This window comes from Mustela erminea, chromosome 5, assembly GCF_009829155.1.
Source record: "Mustela erminea isolate mMusErm1 chromosome 5, mMusErm1.Pri, whole genome shotgun sequence".
NCBI lineage: Eukaryota > Metazoa > Chordata > Mammalia > Carnivora > Mustelidae > Mustela > Mustela erminea.
In genome coordinates this window covers 45,043,092-45,070,372 of record NC_045618.1, presented here as the reverse complement: position 1 = coordinate 45,070,372, position 27,281 = coordinate 45,043,092, and the positions used below count along the sequence as shown (strand labels likewise).

The window sequence follows — 27,281 nt, the reverse complement described above, 5'->3', positions numbered from 1 at the left end:
CAAAATCAAAATGTTGGCAGATTTGTTGGTGCCAACTTCTTGGTTCATAAATAGCTGTCTTCTTGCTGTGTGTCCTCACACAGTGGGTCTCTCTCATAAGGGCACTAATCCCTTCCCAAAGGCCCCATCTCCAAATGCCATCACATTGGGGATTAGGTTTCGACATACGGATTTTGAAGTGACACAAACATTCAGTCTGTAGCAGTGCTTATTTGGCAGCTTACATCAGCAAGGGCCTTAAAATGTGCTGAGACTCTGTCTTGCATGTTGTAAACATAGACCATTACTTTATGCATAAAGATGTTCATCACATTTTTATAAGATAGAAAATTTTATTTTAAAGATTTTATTTATTTGACAGACAGCGATCACAAGTAGGCAGAAAGGCAGGCAGAGAGAGAGGGGGAAGCAGGCTTCCTGCTGAGCAGAGAGCCCCATGTGGGGCTCGATCACAAGACCCTGGGATCATGACCTGAGCTGAAGGCAGAGGCTTTAACCCACTGAGCCACCCAGGTACCCCAAGATACAAAATTTTAAACAGCTTAAATATCTAAAATGGCTAGGTAAATTATGGTACATATGCTCAAGGGAATATTACGACTCTTAAAATTTATATACCCATGGTTCGTGAGGACATAATGCTTACAAATCTGTTGGAAAAGAGAAGATTAAAAACAATATGCAGTATTATGAAAAATGCAAAAGTCACAAAAATAAGTAAAGAAATACATAAAAAATATTAATAGTGATTTTATTTGGGTGTTGGCTAAATGGTGATTTTAACTTGTTTTTAATAAGGTTTTGTTATTTTCTAAATTTTTTACAAGAACAGTTTTTTAAAAGAATATTTTTAACTTGAAATAATTTAAAACTTACACAAGAGTTTCAAGAATTAGAGAATTCCCTCTACTCTTCAGCCAAATTAGCTTTACCATCTCTGTCTATTTCTTATTCTAAATCATTTGAGAGTATAGATGTCATGCTGACTATTCCTAAATACTTAAGCGTGTATTTCTTTTAAGATTTTATTTATTTATTTGACAGACAGAGATCACAAGTAGGCAGAGAGGCAGGCAGAGAGAGAGGAAGGGAAGCAGGCTCCCTGTCGAGCAGAGAGCCCGATGCGGGGCTTGATCCCAGGACCCTGGGACCAGGACACTGGGACCATGACCTGAGCTGAAGGCAGAGCCACCTAGGCACCCCAAGCATGTATTTCTTAAGAAGGGCATTCTTTTATATAATAGTAGGACAATTATTCAGAAAATTTAACATTGATACAATTTAATATACAATCCATATTCACATTTTTATGACTGTCTTAATGTTATGCTTATAGTGGTGCCTGGTTATAGTCAGTTAAGCTCAGTCGGTTAAGCGTCTGCCTTTGGCTCAGGTCATGGGCCCAGGGCCATGGGATTGAGCTCTGCAGGGATCCTGCTTCTCCCTCTCTCTCTGTCAAAGAAATAAAATCTTTAAAAAAAAGTGCTTTGTAGCAACCCCTCCCTCAAATGCAGGATCACACACTGTATTTAGTTGTCATGTCTCTTTAGTCCATTTCTTTTTTTTCTATGTATTTTTAAATTTAAATATAGTTGATACCACTTCTTTTATAATCAGAAACTAATTTCTGAGAATTGGGTTCAAATGAACAGTTGTGTCCGTTCACAACCATGTGAAAACAAAACCTTTCACAAGAACTGTGGAAAGCAATTTTATTAAAATATGTAGTATGTCGTCTGTGGGTATTGTACTGTTTTCTCTATATTCAAAGTTTCTGTAATGAAACGTGTATTACTTTTTTTTGAGTGGAAAAACGTATTGAAATTAACAAGTTTTGCTAATAGCTAGTAACAACAGCACAAGGATTTAAAGATTAATAAGGGGAAAAAGGAGACAATGGCTTCTTAAATCAGAATCATTTATGGTAGGCCTTGACTTTTCATTTTCAAACACTTCAAATATAATCTTCATTTATATATCATCTTAGGATCAAGCCTTTGGAGAGCTAGAAAAGAATAGTGATAAATTTCTGCTTGGAACATCATCTTCAGAAAACAGTCAGCCTGCTCATCTTCATGAACTCCTGTGTTCACTGCAGAAACAGCTGCTGGCATTTTGCCATATCAATAGCATTAGTGAGGTATGTGATTCTTTGCCTTTTATGATGATCTCCCAGGGACCCTGAAACTCAGATATTTGGGTAAGCATGATATTTCTGGACCTTGACTCTTTCACAGTAGTAATTTAAGAACTTTTCCCCCCAGAACTCAAGCAGCGTGGCGCTGCTTCATAAACATCTTCAGCTCTTGTTGCCTCATGCCACAGATATTTATTCACGTTCTGCAAATTTGCTCAAAGAAAGTCCTTGGAATGGCAGCGTTGGAGAAAAATTAAGAGGTGTGTTTGGTACTGGATTTGACATTTAATCAGTGGTTATAAAGGAGAAATTCTTAGCCTTCCCAAAGCCTTAAGAGACCTGAAACTTCTGAGTGGAATAGGAATGGTCTTCAATCTCCTTCCTATTAAAGATCCCTTTGATTTGGGTTTGGGGTGATGGTAACAGTGATGGATAATGACTGATCTTGAAAGATGATAATTGACACGATGGAGCCCTAATTTAAAGACGTTTCAGTGATACTCAAAAAGATTAATTTGCTGGCTGACTGAACATAATTAAAAAAAGATTAATTTTAAATGGCATAAAGTGAATTTTTATCTGCTATTTCTTTACCTTTCTTCAGCATTTGCCAGTGTCCCACTTTCCTTCTTGAAATGTTTTCTTTTGGGTTTCTCTGTAGTCACAATCCTCATATCTCTCTGATCACTTTTTTTCAGTTGTTTCCTATAAGCTCTTTTTCCTTGGACATGCCCTTCAATGTTTAAGATCCTCTCAGTTTTGCCTTCAACCCTTTTTTCTCCGTGAATGATCTGATCTGGTCCCATTTCCTTTGACCACCCCGAGTGTGTTGATTTCCATATCTGCATCTGGCTGAGAACTCCTTTTTCACACCAAAGCCTTTTCCAGTTATTGTTGGGTATATTTTCTTGGTTGTCTCAAAGGCAACTAAAATTCCTTACGTTTCTCTGAAACCTCCTTATCTCTGAAGTTCCCCAACTCAATAAAGAAAGAAACTGAGAAACTAAAACCGTTGCTTACTAGACACCTTCATTTTGTCGTTCCACAGGTATTTAAAATTTAATCTCTTCAAATGGAACTCATCTCTGATGGTCCTTCCTGCCCCAAATACAATGAAATACAGAAATAAAGTTAATTTAAAATGAATATAGATAGAAAGACAGGTGCTTTGAAGTGACCTTAATTTTTTTTAAAGTAAATTTGGTTTAAAAAACACAATATGTAAAGATCATGAGGGTAGGAACTTTTAAAAGCTCTTTGTTCATGGCTGTCTGCCTTTCACCTAGGACAGTGCTTGGTATGTTGTACTCAATAAATATTTCTTGAGAAAATCTAAAATGAAGGTAAATTTGTGAACGAGAGATTCATAATGCATTTAAAGGGAAGCAGCTATAATCCTTTGAATTTGTTGGCACAGGGATCTATATGCTTTCCCACAAAGTGTCTATTGGTGGTACTTTCTGAAAGTGAGTAAATACTAGTGCAACATCACCTACCAGGTACATGTTCAACAAGGAGTTATCTAATTAGTATACTCTAGTTCTACACTAAAATAGTATTTTTTAGGTTTTTTCTTTTTTAAGTTTGAAACAATTGATCCATGTTGAATTTCTTACCCTTCATAGATGTGATATACGTCTCAGCTGCAGGCAGTATGCTTTGCCAGATTGTTAACTCTCTACTGTTACTCCCCGTGTCAGTGGCACGGCCTCTGTTGAGTTACCTCCTCGACTTGTTGCCACCTCTTGATTGCCTTAATAGACTCCTGCCAGCTGCTGCTCTTTTAGAAGACCAAGAGTTACAGTGGCCTCTTCATGGTAAGTAAACAGTAAAACAAGCAAGGCTTTTGGGAAAAATCATTCCTCTTGCATGCAATAGGTAGGTCATATCTGATATTCGGGTGTTTTACATAATCAAAAGGTAGGGTTGTTATGGTCTAAGAATTTGCAGCCTTAAGGGCGACTGAGATGAGAGAACTCAGAAAGTTGCTCATATGTAATAGTGTCATAAGTAGGGTCTTTATATGATCATTAGGTTTGAGTAGTGTATTTCATTGATGCTGAGACATGTTTTATTTCAAATTTTCACATCATTGAAATTAGCATATATCTTACCTTGGATAATAGGAAAGCATTTTTTCACAGTTCAGTCAGCAGCGTAGTGACACATTTTACAATCAGTGGATTGATTTGATTAAAAAGTTCTGTTTCTTAAATGAAAAGATCTTTAATTTTAAATCTCTGACAATAAAATATTTAGTATTTTGATTGGATTTATAGATAACTGAATGTAGAAGATGGAAATTGAGAATCTGTATGTGGATGGTTTTTTTTTTTTTAAACGGAACTTCATAGGAAATAGCATGCTGATTTTAGGTATGACACTTGAATTCAGTCTTAATTTATAAAATGATTTTGATACTTATTTGGATATAACTTAAAGTACTATGTCTAGAAAACATTAATGTATTTTACATTAAAATCTATCATAAGGCTATCAAAGGAGTTTAATTACTAAGTCTTAAAAACCTTTTGGGCGCCTGGGTGGCTCAGTGAGTTAAGCCGCTGCCTTCGGCTCAGGTCATGATCTCAGAGTCCTGGGATCGAGTCCCGCATCGGGCTCTCTGCTGAGCAGAGAGCCTGCTTCCCTCTCTCTCCCTCTCTGGCTGCCTCTCCGTCTACTTGTGATTTCTCTCTGTCAAATTAATAAATAAAATCTTTAAAAAACAAAAACAAAAACAAAAAAAACCTTTCAAGTGAGCCTACCACATGTTTCATTAGAAAGAATCCTGGAGAGCGCCTGGGTGGCTCAGTGGGTTAAGACCCTGCCTTTAGCTCAGATCATGATCTCAGGGTCCTGGGAGTCCCACATTGGGCTCTCTGCTAGGCAGGCAACCTGCTTCCTCCTCTCTCTCTACCTGTCCCTCTGACTACTTGTGATCTCTCTGTCAAATAAATAAATAAAATCTTAAAAAAGAAAGAAAGAAAGAAAGAATCCTGGACTAAGGCTTAAAGCTAGTGACTTGGCTGTATTATCTAGGGCAGGTTGCTTATAATTTCTTAAGCCTTCCTTTCTTCTAGAAGTATTGGAATTGGACAAGATGACAATGAGGACCTGTCTTACTTTAACATTATATGGTTCTATGACACTGAGTTTAGATAAATCAAGTGTCAAGGTTATAACTGTAGGAGGTTGTTAATCAGGTTTTATATGGAGCCTCTCCAGGTTTACTCTTGTTTTTTTTTTTTTTAATATTTTATTTATTTATTTGACAGACAGGGATCACAAGTAGGCAGAGATGCAGGCAGAGAGAGAAGAGAGAGAGAGAGAGAGAAGCAGGCTCCCTGCTGAGCACAGAGCCTGATGTGGGACTCGATCCCAGCACCCTGAGATCATGATCTGAGCTGAAGGCAGCGGCTTAACCCACTGAGCCACCCAGGCGCCCTACTCTTGTTTTTCTAAAGCATCTCAGAACTTTTTAAGATTCACTCTTTTTGTATTAGATAAGTTAGGTATCATCTTATTTTGGATTTTTGCATCTGTGTTCTCATAAGTGATATTTTTCTATAATTTCTCATTTTTGTGTTTTTTTTTTTTTTTTAAAGATTTTATTTATTTATTTGACAGAGAGAGATCACAAGTAGATGGAGAGGCAGGCAGAGAGAGAGAGAGAGAGAGAGGGAAGCAGGCTCCCTGCTGAGCAGAGAGCCCGATGTGGGACTCGATCCCAGGACCCTGAGACCATGACCTGAGCCGAAGGCAGAGGCTTTAACCCACTGAGCCACCCAGGTGCCCTTTTGTGTTATTTTTATGTCATTTTTACTGCCACAGTTATACTAACTTCATGGTATCATTTTAGAGTCTACCCTTCCTTTCCTTTGCTTATCTGAAATTATTTATGTAAGATAGAGGTTATCTTTTTTTGAAGGTTTAGAAGAGTTTATCTATAAAACCACCAGGCCCTGGCGTTTAGATAGACTTTATATTAGTTTTCTTTCCTTAGTTGTTACTGTTCTTCTCTAGTTTTTTTGTTTCTTCTCAAATCCATTTTGGGAGTTGATATCTTTTCAGAAAATGTTATTTTGTTATTTTCATTTTTTAAAGATTTTATTATTTATTTGAGGGAGAGAACGTGAGCTGGGGGAGAGGCTGGTGGAGAGGGAAAAGCAGAGTTCCCGCTAAGCGAGAAGTCTTGTGGGCTCAGTTCCAGGACCCTGGGATCATGACTTGAGCTGAAGGCAGATGGTTAACCGACTGAGCTACCCAGGTGCCCCTCAAATTTATTGGTATAAAATTAACGGTTTTTTAAAAATCCCTAGTGTAACTGTGGTTACATCCTCTTTTTTAGTCCTAATTTTTGAATTTATGCCATCTTTTATTAGAGGTTTGTCTTTTTTATCAGTCTTTTTAAATAACCAGTTTTTGGACGTGTTAATCTTGTTTGTTTTTCTTTAGCGATTTGATTGACATCTGTACCTATCTTTATGGCTAAGTATAGTTTTTCTTTTTTAAGTGAAGAACTTTTAAAAACAGGTGTATAATAAATCATGGGTCTTGATTTCAGTACAAGACAGTTCTGATTTGGGCCTTAAAAACATTAAACAATAATAAGTGTCATTTTACTAGATCAATTCTTATATTGATTTTGGAGGGATGAGCTGCCTCCAGTACTCACTGTTACGGTGAAATTTGATCTAGATAATGAAAAGTAGGAATAGAATCCCTTGGGATGTCTCTGTCATATACTGTTTTAATGCTTATCTTAAAATTAGTAACTCCAGGGGCTCCTGGGCGCCTGGGTGGCTCAGTGGGTTAAAGCCTCTGCCTTCAGCTCAGGTCATGATTCCAGGGTCCTGGGATCGAGCCCCACATGGGACTCTCTGCTCAGCAGACAACCTGTTTCCCCAGCTCTCTCTCTGCCTGCCTCTCTGCCTACTTGTGTTCTCTGGATTTCTGTCTGTCAAATAAATAAATAAAATCTTAAAAAAAATTAGTAACTCCAAAAGGGAAATTTTATTTGATGGCAAAGTCATTTGAATATATTTTAAGTTAGCCTAGTAAAGAGAATGTATACAGAAAATGTTATAATTTATGTTTTCAGTGTAGAATTAGTTTACTTCATGTCTTATTGCAGTGCAGTAGGAATGAGAATGATTGAGACTCTTGAATACCAGATAAAAAGTGATTACTAATGTTTTTGTTTTTAGGAGGGCCAGAACTGATTGATCCTGCTGGCATGCCGTTACCTCAGCCAGCCCAGTCCTGGGTGTGGCTTGTGGATCTGGAAAGAACAATTGCTCTCCTTATTGGGCGGTGTCTTGGTGGTATGCTTCTGGGCTCCCCTGTGTCTCCAGAGGAACAGGACACTGCATATTGGATGAAAACACCACTTTTTAGTGATGGTGTAGAAATGGACACCCCTCAGTTAGGTAATGGCTTCTCTACAGTGTTTAAAATACATGCTTGTGTTTGTATCTCCATTGGAGATACCTCTTTTTCTGGGTTTGCTGACTAGAGAACTGGTAGTAAACAAGTGAAATATTAGCTGGGTGGGGGATCTGAGACTGTGACTTGGAGCCCTTAGAAGAAGTTAAATCCTACAGCACTGTGTAGTGAAAAGAGCCTCCAAACTAGGGCAGTGTAGGTCTGGTCCCACCCTGTCATTTATTGCTCATTTGGGGCAAGTCATTTAACTTATAAAAACAGGAATATGTTTGATTCCTTGTTTTCTGGGGTTTGGAGGTTATGAAAGTGCTTTATAGAGTGTAAAGCTCTCTAATGTTATCATGACTTCCCAGTATTCAGTTTTCAGACACCTCCCAGATGTTAGTGGCAATCCCTTCTCCTCCTTGCGTATCCTACTTTCATGCTGATGTCACCTTGTATGTTTCCCTATTTTTTTCTCCCTGTTTTTTTTTCTCCCTATTTATGTTGCCTTTGGGTTTCTCTTTCCTGCCTCATCTCCCATTTGTCTTCTTTGCTGCTAGGCTAGCTCTCAGAATGTCTGAACATGAAGATTTCTCCAGTTCTTGAACAGATGATCTGGTTGTGTTATTTATGATTGGCCCTTTAATCTCCCTGGGTCTATAATGTTGGTCCATAAAATAAGGAGAAGCTTAGATAGCCCATGTGGTCTTATTGACTGAAAATTCATTGTTCCTCTGATGAGAGAAAGAGACTCAGAGAATGCCCAAAAAGGAAAGTCCAAGAGAAATCTTAATCTAAGAGAATCTCAATCGAGAGGGAAAACAAAAAATAGTAACTAAGACAAAAAGCACATATTCTGCTTTGGGTTTAGAGGGTTGGGGAGTGGGAGTGAGAAGAGCTGCTGAAGATTTTCCTCCTTTTCCAAATAGAGAGCATATATTCATCATTTCATTTATGAACCAGCGAGTGATTCTGGCCATGGTTTTTGAATGCTAGACTGGCACTTAAGATACAGTTATATTAAGAAAAGTAAAATGGTTTTTCAAGGAATGTTTAACATTGTGAACATGGTTCCAGTGCTGTCAGTTTTTAGTTCTGTGATATCACAAATGTCCTCTTGAGGATGAAAGTATCTTTATGTCTGCCTTCCTCATATTTCTGTGTACTTACTTCAGTCAATTAACTGGACTTTAGTATGAATAAAATAAATTTCAGTTTGAATGTTATCTTTCAGTTTTTAAAATTATAAAATCATGAAGCTATTAAAATGTTTCATTTTATGTTGAAATACTTGCATGTATTAGGAAAAGAGTATTGTCCTTTGTAAAATTGTACACATAGGATAATTCAGTTATATTAAAGGTTAAATTGACTTTTGGTATTAGCCCCCAATCCTATCATTGGCTATTTTTTTGTGATGGAACATGAATTCTAAATGCCAAAATGTCCCATTAAAAAGTTAGGACCTACTTGAACAAATGTAAATATCAGTAGAGAAACTGTTCATGAAATCTTCACTCTCTCTTGAGTCGTACTTAACTGATTATTTTCCCTTAAGTCTAGAAAAAGGAAAAAGTTCTTGTATGGTCTCTTTCCCAGTGGTGCTATGTTTCTCATTCCAGTTTGAACAGAAGAGTTCTCCAGACCTGTGCTTCAAACATAGGACATGTAGCTTCCCTGGTGCTTGCTTACCAGAATGCCAGAACTCCCAGGGGGTTACGTTTGGTCACACATCCTGGAGGGGATTGATGGGATGGTGATATTACCTCTCACTGAGAAATGTTAAAGGACTTTATCTTTGTACATCTTCTTAAAATGGTTTGAAATGTATTATTAAATATGGATTAAGTAAAAGTGATAAGATTTTATTTGTAGTACCAAAATTGTTCAGGCTTAAAATTGGTCACTTGAATAATTATTTTTAGATAAATGTATGAGTTGCCTGTTAGAAGTAGCTCTTTCAGGCAATGAAGAACAGAAGCCTTTTGATTACAAACTGCGGCCTGAAATTGCTGTGTATGTAGACTTGGCATTGGGTTGTTCAAAAGAGCCTGCGCGAAGCCTTTGGATCAGCATGCAGGATTATGCTGTTAGTAAAGGTAAGATGAAGAGGACGGAGTTGGTAAATACGGAGATAGCTTAGAATACTGACTAATAGATACGTAATATGTGTAAGCAGGAAACACAGGGATCACTCTATTACGTTTTTATAGGAAAAAGCATCTTACAAATAACATTAAATGTAAATTTCTTCTTCCTCTTTGTGGAAAACAGTCTAGGTATGTATCCCACTTTAAGCAAACCTACTGTGGGAAAACAGATTTATATAAAAGATAAATCCAGAGGCAAACATTTTACTGAAGTATTTCCTGCAGTATAAATGGGTCTAGTTTAAGAGTCTTGTTTAATCAGACATGTTTATATTGTCAGGATTTGTTTGTTGTTTGGTTTTTGGGGGGTTTTTATTTGCCTATAAAATAGGTAAGTCTGAGTTTAGTTTTTTCCCTAAGCATACAGAAATGACTGGAAAACCAAGATGTAAAATTTTATCTGAGATAGGAGATTTAAGAAGGATTAAGAACAAAACTTAACTTGGGGCTTGATATTTTCTATGAGTGTTTTCTGTTTGTTTGGCTTTATTTTTAAGTAGCATGGTAAATCTGTCAAATTAACAAGAGTTTAGCAGACAATAAACCACCTACACCCATTTGGAATCTACCGAATATACTACATTTTTAAAATACAGTACTAGTATGCTGACATGGAATTAAAGAAAACACCCACCTATTTCTTATTATCTAATGCTGTGATTTTGGTTTTCTATTGCAAGTATTCATCTGTGTCCAAATGTTTTGATTTCTTACCTAATTCATTTCATTATAATGTTCATAATATCTACTTCATGGCCTCAGATACCAGATATGTTCTCTCTTGACTAGTTTGCTCAGTATCTCCATAAGGATGCTATAATAGATAGTGCTCAAAACCATACTCCTCATTTCAGCTCCTTGTTTTCCTGAAGTGTTCTTCCTGTCTCAGTAAATGCCAGCAGCATTCTAAGTACGTTTCTAGTCAACTTTGGCTTTTCTCTTACTCGCCCATCTGATCAATCAACAAATCCTGTCGACTCTACCTTTAAAACACATTTGGAATCTGACCACTTCTCACCACTTCTGCTGCTATTGCTTTGGTCTGAGACGCCATTGTTTCTCACCTGAATCACTCCAGTACTGCTGTTGCTGTCCCTGTCCAGTTCACCACGCAGCAGTCAAAGTCTGCCTTTTAAAATATGAGTCAGATCATATTGTATCTTTGTTCAAAGCCTTCTGAGGTGCTTCCCAGTTCCCTCAAGAGTAAAATCTATAAAGGACCTGCAGTGGCCTGCAAGGCCTATATGATCTGGTCTCTAGCAAACTTTCTAATGTCTCCTACCACTTGTGAATGCACCCTTTGTTCCAGCCACAGTGACCTCCTTGAATCTACCTCAGGGCCTCTATACTAGTTTTTTCTGAGGGGACACTGTTTCCGTATGGCACCTTCCCTGACTTCATCTACATCTCTGCCCACCTGTATCTTATCCAAGATCTTTGCAAACCAGCCTATATAAAATAGTAATTCCACACTGCTTTATTTTTCTCTCTATTTTTTATATTTCTCTCTTTATTTGTCTTTATTTGTCTCTCTGTGACAGTACTTTGCTGTCACACTAATTTTTGTATTTATTGGCCCCAGCTAGAAAAGAAATTCTGTGAGATCAGAGACTTAGATTTGTTAGCTGCTAGGTCCCTAGCACAAGGAACATATAGTAGGTACATATGTTAAATAATGTTTAGGAAAATGATATCATTCGGATGTTGGATTACTAAAGTGATTAAAATTATTCTGAACTGTTTTCTGAGTCCTTTTAAATGTCAATGCATCATTTTTGTTTTCAGATTGGGACAGTGCAACTTTAAGTAATGAGTCACTCTTGGACACTGTGTCTAGATTTGTTCTTGCAGCGCTTCTGAAACACACAAATTTACTTAGCCAAGCATGTGGAGAAAGCCGGCAAGTAACTTAAAACTATCCTCAGACAAATATTTGCTCTCATGATGTTAGAAATTAGGTAACTTTTCTATTTTGGTTCTTTATTTAGATATCAACCTGGTAAAAGCTTATCAGAAGTGTACCGTTGTGTGTACAAAGTTCGAAGTCGTTTACTTGCTTGCAAGAACCTTGAACTTATTCAGACCAGGTCATCATCACGAGACAGATGGGTAAAGTTGGAAATCAGTTAATTTCTGTTTTTCTGCAGGCTGTGAGATATAGCTCCAAATTGGTTTATGTGACGGAAAAAACGTGCCTTGATTATTGCAGATGCTGGATAAAATATTGAGTACATACTTCTTTATATAGTGAAGAAATTAGATAAGCAAAAGATTTGGGGGTTATTTAACCCACATTTATCAAGTGACATGACTGCTAAGAAAGTTTGTATATTATAGGCTGTATAAGTAATAACAAGTAGAGTTGTGTAAGGCATATGAAATATTATTTCTTTATTTTATGTTGATTAGACTATATTTGAATTATCGTATTTAATTTGGGGTGCTGTAATTTATGAGGGACATTAACAAAAGCTACCTTGGATTGGTGAAAGGTCTGAAAGTCATCTTCTGTAAGAACTGGAAGTGTCAAAAATGTTTAGCCTAGGGAAATGAAAAAGGGAGTGAATTGACATTTGCCTTAAAAATAAAGCTTCCCTGTAGAAGAGGAAGTAAGTTTGTTTCTTGTACCAGAGGGTATAGGTAGTACCAAAGGGTCACAATTGAATGGGGTATCACTGATAGCTGAATATAAGGAAGAGAGCCTTCTCATAATTAGAGTTGTCCACCACTGATGGTTAAGATTGAGGGATGCCTGAGTGGCGCAGTTAGTTAAGCATCTGCCTTCAGCTCAAGTCATATGATTCCAGGGTCCTGGGATTGAGTCCCACATCGGACTCCCTCCTCGATGGGGAGCCTGCTTCTCCCTCTGCCCTGACCCTCCTTGTCAGCTTGTGCTCTCTCTCTCTCATTCTCTTAAATAAATAAATAAATAAATAAAATCTTTTTAAAAAGGATTGAAACCTTTTAAGACTGCTCCAGAAGTGGGGTGCCTGAGTGGTTCAGTGAGTTAAGTCTGATTCTTGTTATCAGCTCAGGTCTTGATCTTAAGGTTGTGAGATTGAGCCCAGTGTAGGGCTCCACACTGGATGTGGAGCCTGCTTAAGATTCTCTCTCTCCACACCCCCTCCCGCACTCTACCCCTCACCCTGCTTGCTCTCTCGTGCATGCTCTCTCTCTCTAGGAAAAAAAAAAAAAAGAGAGAAGAATGCTCCAGAAGTTATTCCTGCAACAAAAATAGGTGATTTTTAAAGTGCTTGGTAGTCCTGATAACATGATCCTGTAATTATAAGCCTGGATAATACATCACCTTCAGAAATGCTTACTTTAAAACTTCATACATTAGATGCTTTATACTGTTATTGAGATCTTAGATTTTAAAAAACAAACTCTTTCTCTGCATTTGTATTATAGTATTCTTTTGTCATGCACTGATTTAATGGATCTATTTGTTAGTGACCTTGAATGTCCATGAAATGTATTAATTTGCCATTTTGTTGAGGCCTGGATTTGAAACTTCATATTATAGGGATAAGTGACTTATACATTGTATGAGTATGAGTCTGATGGCTCTATGAAATTCTCAGGTTGTTTACTGGCTTTCAATCACAAAATATTTATTATGCATTGAATTTATTATTTATTTATGCATTTATTATGCATTAAATAAAAATTTTCACTTTTACTTTATACTAAAATTTATGGGGGAGGTGATTCTGAGGCTCCTCATATCTTTTTTTTTTTAAAATATTGTGTTTATTTATGACAGATAGAGAGGGAACATAAGCATGGTGGATCTAGAGAGGGAGAAGCAGACTCCCCGCTGAGGAAGGAGCCTGATATGATGCATGATCCCAGGATGCTGGGATCATGATCCCAGCCAAAGGCAGATACCCAATGACTGAGCTACCTAGGCGTCCCTGAGGCTCTTAATATCTTTTGTAAGGACTCTGTCCAGTAGCTGAACCACTGTGGGAAATAAAATTAACATTGTCCTTATCAGATTTCTTACTTTTGATTTCTTTAGGGTAAAACAAAGAAAAAAACCCTTAAAAACAGTACTGTTTGTATAACTGAAATTTGCTTACAGAGTAAAGTTAAATGTTCTCACCAAAAAAAAAAAAAGTTTAAAAAATACTGTTTTAAATTAGAATTGTTAAAACATTTATACAGAGTAATAAAATAACATACACAGCTTGAAGGAGATTGGATGGTATAAAAATTCATGTTTTTAAATTTCCTTTTAGCTTGGTTTTACACTGAACCCATTTTAATGCAGCTCTGTAGGATTTTATAGCTGAATAACTATAAATTTGAATCAACTTATAACATGACATTCTAATCAATATACTGGGGATAGGAGGGCATATAGGTGTCTCTGGTGTACATACATTCTTTCTAAACTTCCAGATTTATCCAGTGTATCTTTTGGGTTTTTGTAGTAAAATTCATGTGTTAGTGATATTAGTAGTATTATAAAAAAAGTCAAGTTTTAATAAAGTTCTCCAAGTTTTTGAAAAAAATATTCAATGTAGCTTTGATTATTTCTCTAAGATCTCAGAAAACCAAGACTCTGCAGATGTTGATCCTCAGGAGCATTCATTTACCCGGACCATTGATGAAGAAGCTGAAATGGAAGAACAGGCTGAGCGAGACCGGGAAGAGGGGCATCCCGAGCCAGAGGATGAAGAAGAAGAACGGGAACATGAAGTGATGACAGCTGGCAGTGAGTACACCCTTCTTACTTCACAGATACACTGTGGCATTCTTCATGTTAGGGCAACTAACTGGAAAAGAGAAAGGCAAAAATTTCTCTATGGTTTTTCTAAAAGGATCTGATATTCTACTGGTGATCTCAGTTTACATTAGTTAATGTTTCAGCTCTTAAAACTGTGCTAGTTACCTTTTGAAGCTATTATATTGCATGTTTTGGGCTGAAAAGCTCTGAAAGCAGGCTTTTAGAAATAATAACTGTTCTACTAAGTCTTATGCATGAAGTGATGCCCATGAGTGATTGGATAAGGTCATTTAGAGTTTGTTTTCAGGGTTAGCAGTTTGTCCATAGGCTTGGCCAACCTCTGTGTGGTGAGGAAGAGAGGCCCTTTCTGCATTTACTAGGCGAGCCTATTACTTTTTATATGTTATACTTCCTAAAATTATAAATTTCACCCTCTAACTACAGCCATTGTCAGTAGAGAGCAAGAACATACGTGAGACTATTAGCTCAGTGAATAATACTTTTCATACTTGTATATTCCAAGGTAACAGATAATTTTTAAACATAATCATTTAGATGTTTAAATAAAGATCTTATTTATTTATTTGACAGAGAGAGATCACAAGTAGACAGAGAGGCAGGCAGAGAGAGAGGAAGGGAAGCAGGCTCCCTGCTGAGCAGAGAGCCGGATGTGGGGCTCTATCCCAGGAGCCCGGGATCACGACCTGAGCTGAAGGCAGAGGCTTAACCCACTGAGCGACCCAGGCGCCTCTCATTTAGATGTTTAAAAGGAAATATCCATGTTTTTAAACACTTGTTAGTATCTTTTGAGTGATTTGGCTTTTTCAAATTAAAATGTGTACTTACTTTGTAAGTTAAAATATTATGGCTACATTTGGTATTAGGATTGTCTATATGTATCAATTTGACACTTATTTTATTATCAATTTGTTTGTGTTCTGCATACTTCTAAAAATGATTTGGAGGTGGCCCAAACCCAAAAACCACGGGAAACAAAAACAAAAACAAAAACAAAAGACAAGGAAAAAGGGGATTGGAGATGGGGAGGGAAAATAATTCTTTAAAACCTAGGCTGAAAGAACTTTTGCAGTTAAAACTTAGTTTAGAAATTCTGGAAAGTGGGGCGCCTGGGTGGCTCAGTGGGTTAAAGCCTCTGCCTTCAGCTCAGGTCATGATCCCAGGATCCTGGGATCGAGCCCCACATCGGGCTCTCTGCTCAGCGGGAAGTCTGCTTCCTCCTCTCTCTCTCTGCCTGCTCTCTGCCTACTTGTGATCTCCGTCTGTTAAATAAATAAATAAAATCTTAAAAAAAAAAAGAAATTCTGGAAAGTAAAGTCCAAAGGGTAAAACACAGTAGCAAAATATAACGCTTAATTATAGTAAAGAAAGTGTAGTAGTCATCCATGGAGTAGTAATTTTTAAACCAGCTATGGTTTTTGAGCACCTATGTTATCCACTGAACACTGGGTCAAATGCTTCTCGTAGATTAGCTGATAATCCTGACAACAGTCTAGTGAGATGCACTCTAACACTTAGCCTATTTTAAAGGTGGGCAGGCTGAGGTTAAATGAGACAAAATTATGTGTGTATGGCTACTATTATTAGCAGCTGGAACTAGATAGAGTGAGATCTGCCCCCAAATTCCAGTGACCATTCTCTTAATTACTTTAAATGATTTCCAGCTTTGTACTCTTGAGTTTGTTGCTGTGATTTTTGCAGAAATAAGAGACTCTAAAAACAGCGTATGAAAATAATGCTATAATAATTCTATAAAATACACATATAAAATCCATTTTTAAAGTTTGTACTTTGGTATGAACAGATGAATCTAGTATTTTACCAACTTTTCTCCTTGGGTTCCCAATAAGAATACTGTTTTCACTCCAAATTTGAGCAAAACATTCCTATTGTGGAGTATCTACTACTGCATCAGAACCTTAATAAAATCAGTGACTTTTTACACTTGTGAATTGGGAAGGGTTGATATCAGATAGACATTCTTGGTGATGCCACTTGGGTCTAGAGGCAATTTTGACTGTATATTATAACCATACACAGTTTCAGCAAAGAACTTTAGAGGTTGTACTTTTAAAAAATGTGTTGGAGATACAGCAAAATGTAGATGGTAGGAATTCTATAGACTTCAGAAGGGGAAAGGGGGCTTTTCATAACTATTGCAACTTAAATTTTATGTTTCTTTTGTAACCCGACATTTTTCATACCAAGGTCACAAACATTTCAGAAATATGTAGTTATTTTTATCTTACCCAGTAGTTTTGAAACTTTAGTGAACCTCAGAATTAGCTGGAAGATCTGTTAAAACACAGATTGCTGGCTCGGTGCCTACAGTTTCAGAAGGGTTGGGATACGCCTAGTAATTTGCATTTCTAACGAGTACCCAGATGATGTTGATGCTTCTGGTCTGGGGCCACGCTTTGGAAAGTACTGATCTGACTCATTAGTAAGAGTAGAAATAGAATAAATCAAATCTAAATTCTGTAAAGGCAGTTGTATTTCCTATTATAATTTTTGGTGAAAAGTTTAATATTTTACATGTATTTAAGATAATTTTAACTTGGTAACTATCTGTATTTAGTGTCTAAAAAATAATTTTTCCCTCTTTCAGTAAGTTTTGTTCCAAACTTTATGACTATTTTTATTGTTATTTTCTTTGCTCTTCTCTCCCCATGTGTTAAGACCTTGTTTTTGTGTTGCATGTTACAGAAATCTTTCAGTGTTTCCTCTCAGCCCGTGAAGTAGCTCGTAGCCGAGATCGAGATAGAATGAACAGTGGGGCAGGGTCTGGGGCTCGAGCTGATGATCCACCTCCTCAGTCTCAGCAAGAGCGAAGGGTCAGCACAGACCTTCCTGAGGGTCAGGATGTATACACTGCTGCCTGCAACTCTGTGATCCATCGGTGTGCCCTGTTAATATTAGGAGTAAGTCCTGTGATTGATGAGCTTCAGAAGCGAAAGGAGGAAGGACAGTTGCAGCAGCCTTCAACAAGTGCCTCTGAAGGGGGTGGACTTATGACCAGGTGGGACTGACTAGAAGCTTAAAATGTTATTCGACCCCCTTTGTTACATTATGCATTGAAATTCTTTATTCTCGAAGTCATAGTGGTCTCTGAAATTAATACAGACATGGAGGAGGAAATACAAATTGAGTATCGTGAAATAATGTGTTAATGTATTAAAGTAATTTAAAGAGTGATACTGATTCAACCTGGAACATACATTTCTGATTAAATGAGGCACAATTTTTCATACATACAAACAGCAGCAGTTGACAAACATGAATTTATTTTCATCTCTGCAATTCAGTGGCGTGCAAGTTATTTTGATGTAATTGTAAAAGGTTTTGTGCTTACACAAGAGTCACGATTTCCCATTGACAAATAGAATTACTCCTCACTGTTTGTGTATTATCTCTATGCTGCTAGTTCCATTGAATTTTATGTTAACTAACAGTCGCAAACTGAAAAACTTCTCTTTGTGCCTGTGAGACAGGAGTGAAAGTCTTACTGCAGAGAGCCGGCTAGTCCACGCAAGTCCAAATTATAGACTGATCAAATCGAGGAGTGAATCTGATTTGTCTCAGCCTGAATCAGATGAAGAGGGTTATGCACTGGTAGGTATACCTAGTTTTAGTAAAGAGGGATTTTTGTTTTCAGGGTATAGGTACATAAGACTTTGGTGACAGTAAGTAATATGTGTTTGTCTTGACATAAAAGAGCTTTTTAAAAAAGAACTTTTAAGAGAAATAAGGTAACTATATTGCATAGATATTTACCACCTATATGTTAATGACTCTCAGATTTCTACCTTTAGCTTTGACTTCTTCCTAAACTCCAGATTCATATATCTGATTCCTTGATGGACATTCCACCTGAGTGAGGTTACCCCAATCTTAACCTATCTAAAAATAAATTCATCTTTCTTTCAAATCTTCTTGTCTTATTATATTCCCTGTCTTAGTAGGTGGTATTATTAACTACCCAGGATTCATCCTTTTACTTATTTTCTCGTCTTTGCAAACTCCCACACTCCTACACTTCAGTTAGTCAAATCTTGAAAATGTTACCCTTAATATATTTCTCATATGCCCTTTCCATCTCTTTTGCCACTGTTCTGTTTCAAACTTACCTCTTCTTTTGCTTGGACAACTCCAGAAGCATCTCAGCCTCTTGTTTAGTGCCCATTTTCCACATTTCACATGTCTTTTTATATCTCCTCTACTTAAAATCTTTCAGTACCTCCCAGTTATCTACCCAAAAAGCTTCAGGACCTAGACTGCAGGCAAGATGGTAATTTACCTAAGAAGTAAGAAGTGAAGTATACTATAGTGTGATAGGTAAATTATAGTGTGAAAACTGTCTTTAAGAGATTGCTTCTATTTGAGTAGCTTTGGACTTGGAGTTCATAGCTGGATTTTTAGTTTGGCTGTTCCTCTGTCTTGTATGTGAATAATCCATATGTGTTACTTGACTTCTCTGGGCCTTGGTGTTCCAGAGAATTGTGTTAGATCATTAGTGTCTGTTGTATTTATGGCAATGTTTGAGACTTGGCTTCTGGCCTTGATTCTACTTCGGAGGAGCTGTGAGACTGTGGCCATGTCACACAGCAGTTCAAACAGAAACTGGTTTTTTGGATTCAGTGGTCTATAAGCTCCATTTTTAGCTCTGAAATTTCTCTGTTGTGTGAGTTGAGATGATGCATATGAAAATATTTTTGAAAGGTATAAAGGGCTACATGAACAGAAAGCTGTTGTTTAAAAGAAACTCCTAAGCATAAAAGATTCATCTTCTAAGGAAAGCCCAACAGTGTCTTTAAGGAGGTTTCATTGTATCATGATGTTTTTGTTTGTTTTCTTCCTTTTATTCTTTATTACCATTTGTAGCTCTGTGCTCACAGTTCATGTTCCCAGTCTTATAGCCTTTGAGATTTCTGTTTTTTTTTTTTTCCCAATCTGATCAGTCTCATTACATAGTCTCCCCCGCCATCATAATTTTACAACACAGATCATGTCCCTTCTCTTCTCAAACCTCCAATGACTTCACTTTTTCTCAGCTCAGAAGCCTTACAAGGGCCTATAAGACTGCATTTGCTGGCCCCACTGTCATTTTGTTCTCTTCTACTACTGTCCTCGGGTGAGGACTCTCCCTCTGCCACAGTGGCCTCTTGACCTTTTTGTGAACATACCACACAACTTCTCCTTAGGGCCTTTACCCAGCTCTTTCTTCCCACTAGAATACTTTTGTCTGCCTGGCTAATACCCTTACTTCAGCTTTTCATTCTGATGTTACTTTTTTAGTGAGGCCTACCTCTATAATTGCTGTTTGCCCTCCTTTCCACATATTCATTACCTGTCCACCTGACCTTCCTGGGTTTTTTTGTTGTTTTGTGTCCCCTTCCTCCTCCAGTACCTAACATAATTTACTTATTTATTATAGGTATTCATCAGTTTTTGTTATCCTACATAAGCATATAAGCTCTTTGAGGAGGAGTTTTGCTCTTTCATTTGCTGCTATTTAGAAACACCTTTAGTACCTGGTACATAGTAGGCAATCACTAAATTGTCTTGATTTGCTTTATTTTCTTGTTTTTGTTTGTTTGTTTTTAAATATTTATTTATTTATTTATCAGAGAGAGAGAGAGAGAGTATTCACAAGCAGGTAGAGGCGGAGAGAGAAGCAGGCTCCCTACTGAGCAAGGAACCTATTGCAGGACTCGATCCAAGGACTCTGGGATCATGACCTGAGCTGAAGGCAGCAGCTTAACGAACTGAGCCACCCTGGCGTTCCTGCTTTGTTTTTTTAATTACTGAATTGCCATCTAAACTATTTTGGTAAAATTTCAGCACCTGTTCTGTCTTTTCTGCTCTTTCATTCAGGTCTTTGTTACCTTTGCTTGGGACTGGTAGTCTTCAAACTGATCTCCCTACTTTTTTCAGTTCCTCTACTTAGGCACAGTTCCCAGAGTTAGAGCTCTTGAAAATGCACACAGGAACAACACCTGCTCTCATGCTACCCTCGTACTCAAAAAACTCAGTGACTCTCTACTGCCTACCCAGAAATCAGAGATTCTGGAAGATACTTCCTCCCTGCCTTTGGCTAGTTACCCCTGTGGTAATCTGCATTTTGGGTGTGGTAGTCCACCTGCCAGACCCCAAACATACCTCTTGAGCTTCTGTTCAAGCACTTTTTGTCTCAAGTGTTCTTCTCCTGGATTTTATTGGTGGGGGATCCTAGCTCTCTCTTAAGAACTGGCCAAAATGTCAACTCTTCCAGAAAGCTTTTCCAAAATTATGTTGTTCACAGTGAGTCTCCATGTTATTTCCATAGCAGTTTGTTAGTACCTCTAATGAACCACTAATGGGTTGTCTCATTTTAGACTTATTTCTGTATTATTAATATTTCTTTCCAGTAAACCTCTTAGAAGGTCTTGGTTTGTTGTATTGCCCCGATATCTTTTATAATATGCAAAGCATAGTAAAATATTGATAATTTATTCCCATTGAAATGAAAAGATGAAAGATGAGGATAGATGTAGTTAAAGCAACATACTTTTAGAAAACAAACAATGAAATCGGACATAGTCCAATAGGCTTATGATTTACTGTTGATTTTCACCTGGGGCAAGACACTTAACTTTTCTGAGCCCTTGCTTCTTTATCTTTGAAATAGAGAATAAAACTATAAAACTACCTGTTATGCTGACCTCAACTGGGTTGTTGTAAAGAACAAATTTGGTAATATAATTTAAAACATTTTGAAAATTATGTTTTCAAAACAATGGAAAGACAGATCAGTAGAGGTGGACTAGCCTCAGATTTAATTGCTAGGATTGTTCATTTAGTTTGCATACAGTTTTTAAAAGATTAATAAGCACATTTTTGAAAAGGTTTATTCATGATCATCTTTACTTATGGGATGTTTGAAAGATAGTATTATAAGAGGTGGGAGAGTCAGGAACCAGAGCAAATTCTTTTGCTGCTGAAAGGAAACCTGGGCTAAGCCTTCATTTTTAGAGAGCCTGGTATAGATGAAGAAGAGCAAGCAGTGTGGGCAGTTTGGGGTTTTTCCAGCTAAAATATATTATCCTTCTGTCTGAGGTTATTTAGGATTACCATTCATATCCTTGATATCTAGGAGTATTTCATTTATTCTGAATTATGAATTAGTGAAATGCTTTCTTATAAAGTTAGCTTAATGCTAAGTATCTTTCTTTTATTTATTTTTTTAAGATTTATTTATTTTAGAAAGTGAGCGAGCATGAGCAGGTGGGTCTGTGGGAGTGGGAGAAAGAATCTCAGGCAGACTCAGCACTCACTGTGGAGGCCAGTGCAAGGCTCAGTCTCATGATATGAGATCATGATCTGACCTGAAACCAAGAGTCAGATGCTTAACCGACCTGGTCACCCAGGTGCCTCATCTTTATCCTTCTTTTATAAAGAGTATTATATGATATATATCTTCTTCTCTGTCTTAGTAAACAGAAAAACCTCAGCAAACAGTTGATTTAACCTAAGTTTAACTATTTGATTGACAGTTGTCATACCAACATTTTGTACTACAGTCTCTTAATCTACCCCTTCTCCCCCTTATTTCACAAAGTATTTGATTTAGTGTATAAAAAGAAATAATTTATCAAGGTATAAATTAGATTAATGAAGTAGAGCTGAAAGAAGCTGAGAGGTAAATCCCTGTATAAGATTTGTATACCTCAGTACTCCTGTGATGTCCTGCTGAAGGTGAGCCACCAGACAGGAAAAGCATGACTCATATGATTCAATGTCTAAAAGATACAAACTAGTTGTTCAAAGAAACACAGATAATCCTGGTTCTGAGGCCTGAAATAAAATTGTTCCATGAGTCCTCATGACAGAGGTACTATGTGATAAAAATGTTTTATTGCATGACACAGTGATATTTTCAGGAGTTATTGTGACATTTGGTGTTTTGTCTGGCACTAGATAGCCTGACACTATACTTATTTTTGGTGTGTGTGTGTGTGTGTGTGTGTGTGTGTGTGTGTAAGACAGTATGTGTTTATCCACAATGTAGGTACATGTGTCTGTTTGTAACCAGGTAGCAATTTTCTACAGTGACATTTCCTAAATGAGTCTATTTTGTCATTTCTGCAACCTTTCTTCTTTGTCACCAGTTTTTTTTATTGTATGATAGAGTATGAATGGACTTCCTAAGACTATTATGTCAAGTCTGTGTGTAAATAAGCCACCTATGGTTTTTGGTTGGGCATATGAGCAAAGCGGATAGTTGTCTACACATGCTCCCCAACAGAAATATACTTGTGTTCTTCCTGAAAGCCTTCACTGTTTTTATTGAGCAGTCTGCAGTTTGACCAATTTGAGATGTTTATATTTAACAGGCTTTTTAAAACATTTTAAAATCTTTCAAAATACTTCTAGGAGATTTAAGATTAAGATTTAAGACCATGTTATTTTTCTGTTAGTATAGATTCATCAGATCCTCTTTCTCTAAACACCTAGCCAACACTAGTTGGGCTCTTGAAAGAATGTAAAGTGGGAATGGAGCAAGTAATAATTTTTGAAAACAGAACTTTACTACAGGGGGCTTTAGACATCTAGAAGGTATTAATAAGGTCATGGTATGTTCAGAAAATAAAAGACAAGGATTCCAAAGAAGAAAAGGTGACAACAAAGAAAAACTTGTGCTACTTTGCAGTGTTTGTTAGTGTATACCTTGACTTTGTGTTTTAGTATCTCAGAATTGTAGCTGGGCTTTCTTAGAACTGTTTTCTGTGGGATTTTAGAGACTTTATATTTTTAATCTTACTTGACTTGTGAATAAGTAGCACAATGCTATAATTATATATATATATTTTTGCTCTAATATTGTATTAAATCTTAATTTTAAAACACGTTACACAACTAAATTTTATCATTTATTTTTAACTTAATAGAGTGGAAGACGAAATGTTGATTTGGATTTGGCATCATCTCATAGAAAGAGAGGTAACTATTAAGATATTAAAAATCTGGTTAAATGAAGTAGCTGTTATTATATCTGATGTATTTAAATATGATTGTCATTGAAGTGTTATTGCAGAAACAAATATACAAACATCTTATTGGAAGACTTAAAAGGAAGATCATTTTCTTTAAAATCTAGAAATGTCTAGGAGTTAATAATCTGTTCTGTTTCTCATTTGTCATGTGTTTTGACTTTGTAAAAAGTTCCATGGAACTCCAGAAGCAGTGCTTTACATTTTGGAGGTTATGGACATGATTTGCCATGTTTTAGTTCACTGGTATAGTGGCCATAGTTTAAAAGGTGTTTCAGGGAGAGCTCTTCTCCATTAACCCTCCCACATACCCATGCACACTTTCAGAAAGTTTATATTTTTTTCCCCTCTTCTCTTTGCCTCTTAAGATGAAGCATGTAAGGCATGAACTTAGGATTTCTAGGCAGAAATTTTTCCATGAGGAACAGTTTTAGAATGTCATCAAGAGTTAAACTTGTTTGTTAGAAGCTCTACCTTAGTGAATAATGTAGTTTACTCTTGGTTATATATACAAATGTATGGAAAGGATAGCAGTTTCAGAGAATCTAAATTCAGGGATAACTAAAAACTCTCCAAGAATTATTCTATATTACCTGGCACTCTTATTAAACCCATTTTTACTGTGGTTGTGAAAATAGGAGATGTTCAGAGTTGGCACTAGTGGCAATTTTTTAAAAGCCTATGGGAAAAATTTTTTCTTAGGATTTTAAGTCTTCTGTACTTCAAAAGAAAGGTCTTCATAGCTTCCTTGGCAGGATGTTAGGTTTCCCCTCCACAGGAAAACATTTGAGAAATGAAGGGAAAACTGAGGAATGAGGAGAAACACACACAGTTTTTTCATTTTTGTGCTTATAACTTAGAATATGATAATATTTTGTCCTATAATTAGAATACAGAGAATGACTTTTCTGAAATACTAGGACTAATGACTAGAACTGGTGCTTTCTTTATTGGAAAGTCTTTGGAGACTGTAACATATCTGTTGGGTTATAACGTAGCTGCTGGGTTTCTAAAAAAATTATAAGGTGCTTATATATGAAAAAGATGTTTAATATAATGTACAGCATGTACTTTATTATTTTCTAATTCTTTGAAAATTGGCTGTTCATCTGCCATAGTTAGCCAGAGAATTCTTTTCCTTAACCACTTAGGAATTAAATTTTTGGTTAGCTCAGGTGAGCCCTGTTGCTAAAATTTCTGTAATGTTAATGAATGCATATCATTTGGTGCTAGAGAGATGTTTCCAAACTTAACCAAGTAGCGTAAGGGATCTAGTCTACAGTTTAAGAGCTTCCTACTATAGTATTTATATTCATTTGTGATAGTCCATTAGCTAAAATTTTCTTTTCTCTCAAAATCTTGTTTGTGGAAATAAAAATTTGTATGGAAATACAAATGTGAGACTTAGTCTGTATTATCCATGACAGCAAAGTAATGTTTAGAATAAAATAGAAAGTGGTATCTTTATCTTTGAATTAAGCATACCCTAGAATTCAGGTGTAAATTACTTAGGAGGAATTACTGTAACACTTCAGAATTACTGTCCTAGAGTTGCTACCTATTCAGGTTTTAAAACTTACCCTGTAAGCTGATCTGGAGTTTCTGTAGTTTTAGATCTAAATAGATACAAATGAACTAAGCCATTAATCCAAATTTTGTTTGTGGCTAAACTACCTTTTCCAAAAAGCTCAAGGTAGTACCAAAATCTATTAACCTGTTGGAATTTATTATTTTGTTGAAAACAGAAAAGCAAATATAGGATCTCTTGGGAAAAGTTTTTATTTTTAATTATCCACTTAGGAAATTATAATAGGGAGGCAAACTAGTTATATAAGTTTTCATGATATCACTTAATATGGTACCAATTTATCTTAGTAATCATTACATTTTAATGTTCTCAGAGGAAAAAGTCTGCTGCTAATGACTTTGTTCCTAGATATAGGTGACTAGAAAGTAGAAGTACTATTTTAGGAAGGGCAGCAAAAATAAGTAGGTTTCAATCTCATGAATCTTGGAGCTTGTGGATTAAACAATGAAAATGTACATTTAATAGTTTTATTATGGATTACCTTCTTTAAAAGAAACAAATATTGAAAATACGTTTAGGAGAATATAGGAATATAGGAATTTTTAAAGATCATGTATATTTAGTAACTACCTTCTGACAATGGTGGGTTTTTTTGTTTTGTTTTGCTCTTAAGTAATGGTAAAATAAGCTACCCTATTTTTTCCTTATTATTGCCAATATGGACCAGATGCCATAAGCCTTAGTATGCCTATCTTGAGTTGGGCAGGTGAACCAACCAAGTCTGAGAACTGTTTGGGGCCATTTAGGTGTTCTGATTCTAACTTGAGCAGTGAAGGACAAACAGCTGTCCAGCTAAGTGAGACTTCTACACACTTGTTTACCCCTTTCCAATATTTTGAAGTGGAAATGTAAACTTTTTCCTCACATAGCTTTTGTAATAAATAGTCTCAGTGGTCCTGAGTTATTAAAAATCTAATAAAAATTAGAGATAAGTGTCTAATTATGTCCCATTTACTGAAATTAAATGGATGTATCAATAACAGTTAATGGTTGTATACACATTTCACCTGCCCTTATGGTGCTTCCAAAGACTGCTCCTTGGGAGTTCCTAGTGCCTGTAATTTCAGTATTTGGTTGGAAATACTAGGATTCATGCTATTAAGCCATGATTGCTGCTTCTTCCTTCACTCCAGTGCGTGTTTCATAGTTGGTCCAAGTAAGTGCATATAGGAAGGAATAGAGCAAAATGAGCAAATAAATTTAGCTCCTTCAACTTGCTCATCTCTTTAGAGGCATGCAAGCTAAATTCTAAAACCAAAAAAAGTTACAAAATACTTTAAAAAGAGATAAGTGAAACATATTTCTGCTTAGCATTCAGAGATAATATGACATTTGCATTCTTTAAAACCTGTAAACTGCTTATGTATGCCAGTCATTGTTCTAATGACGTAAAACATATTAACACATTTAATTCTTACAGCAGCTTGTCAAAATTTTTGACAAAGCCTGTTACATGTGTTGGTATTTTGGAACTTTGATAAATACCGTAAAGACTTGCAGTAGTTGGGTGGAACTAAGCTCATCCTTCACTGAAAGATACTTTTCTGCAGATACTTAACTTTAGTTTTCATAGTTAAGCTGAAGCTGATGCACTGAAAAATGGTGGGAATACCAAAGCAACAATTTAAGAAGCAGAGATCTTCTTAATTAAAATATCATATTGGATTTTTTTTTTTTATTCCCTAGGTCTTTAAATAAAGTGTTAGGGTTTTACAGCTATAATAATACTGGAAACATTTATCAGCGTGTGTGTTTTGTGGTATAACATGTATGGGTGAAATGCTGTTGTAACTGTGCATTTCAAATTAGATTATATAAAGAAGAGCAAATGTAAATGTTGTCTCCTGTATCAAATTTCTCCTTTTGTCTTCTGATTCTTGTGTGGTAGTGTATTTACTCCTTTTTGGCCAGTTGAGCCCCAGAAAAAAGAAGAGCTTCAAGCAAGTACATGATGGCATGTTTAATTTTTTTCCCCTTTTGGCTTGCCTACATATTTTATGGTTTATAAAGTATGTATTGCAGCTCTGCCATGTTCATTTTGAAAATTCCATTTAAGAACCAAAGTTTTAAGGACAAGTAAACAATCTAAAAAATTTTCTTAGACTTTATATTTTCTTTTTATAGTAGATGACTCTGAATTAATACTAAGTAGGAACTGGACTTAGTCACATACTCTGTGGAAGCTTTTGTTGTACTT

At 36.3% G+C, this 27,281-nt stretch overlaps 1 protein-coding gene across 8 annotated transcripts in view; it reads left to right on the top strand.

Annotated features, from left to right (window-relative positions):
- The window catches only part of HERC1 (HECT and RLD domain containing E3 ubiquitin protein ligase family member 1), a 187,582-nt gene that overhangs the window by 72,893 nt on the left and 87,408 nt on the right, over positions 1 to 27,281 (top strand). For 6 of the 8 annotated variants that reach the window (XM_032342792.1, XM_032342793.1, XM_032342795.1 and 3 more), the window contains 11 exons: positions 1,988 to 2,140; positions 2,265 to 2,397; positions 3,763 to 3,954; positions 7,345 to 7,566; positions 9,490 to 9,663; positions 11,500 to 11,614; positions 11,703 to 11,823; positions 14,266 to 14,437; positions 17,147 to 17,486; positions 17,959 to 18,079; positions 23,395 to 23,446. In XM_032342792.1, coding sequence (XP_032198683.1) covers positions 1,988 to 2,140; positions 2,265 to 2,397; positions 3,763 to 3,954; positions 7,345 to 7,566; positions 9,490 to 9,663; positions 11,500 to 11,614; positions 11,703 to 11,823; positions 14,266 to 14,437; positions 17,147 to 17,486; positions 17,959 to 18,079; positions 23,395 to 23,446 — 1,795 coding nt within the window. The remainder of the gene's footprint in view (positions 1 to 1,987; positions 2,141 to 2,264; positions 2,398 to 3,762; positions 3,955 to 7,344; positions 7,567 to 9,489; positions 9,664 to 11,499; positions 11,615 to 11,702; positions 11,824 to 14,265; positions 14,438 to 17,146; positions 17,487 to 17,958; positions 18,080 to 23,394; positions 23,447 to 27,281) is intronic. The other 2 variants (XM_032342798.1, XM_032342796.1) reach the window with 1 other exon arrangement.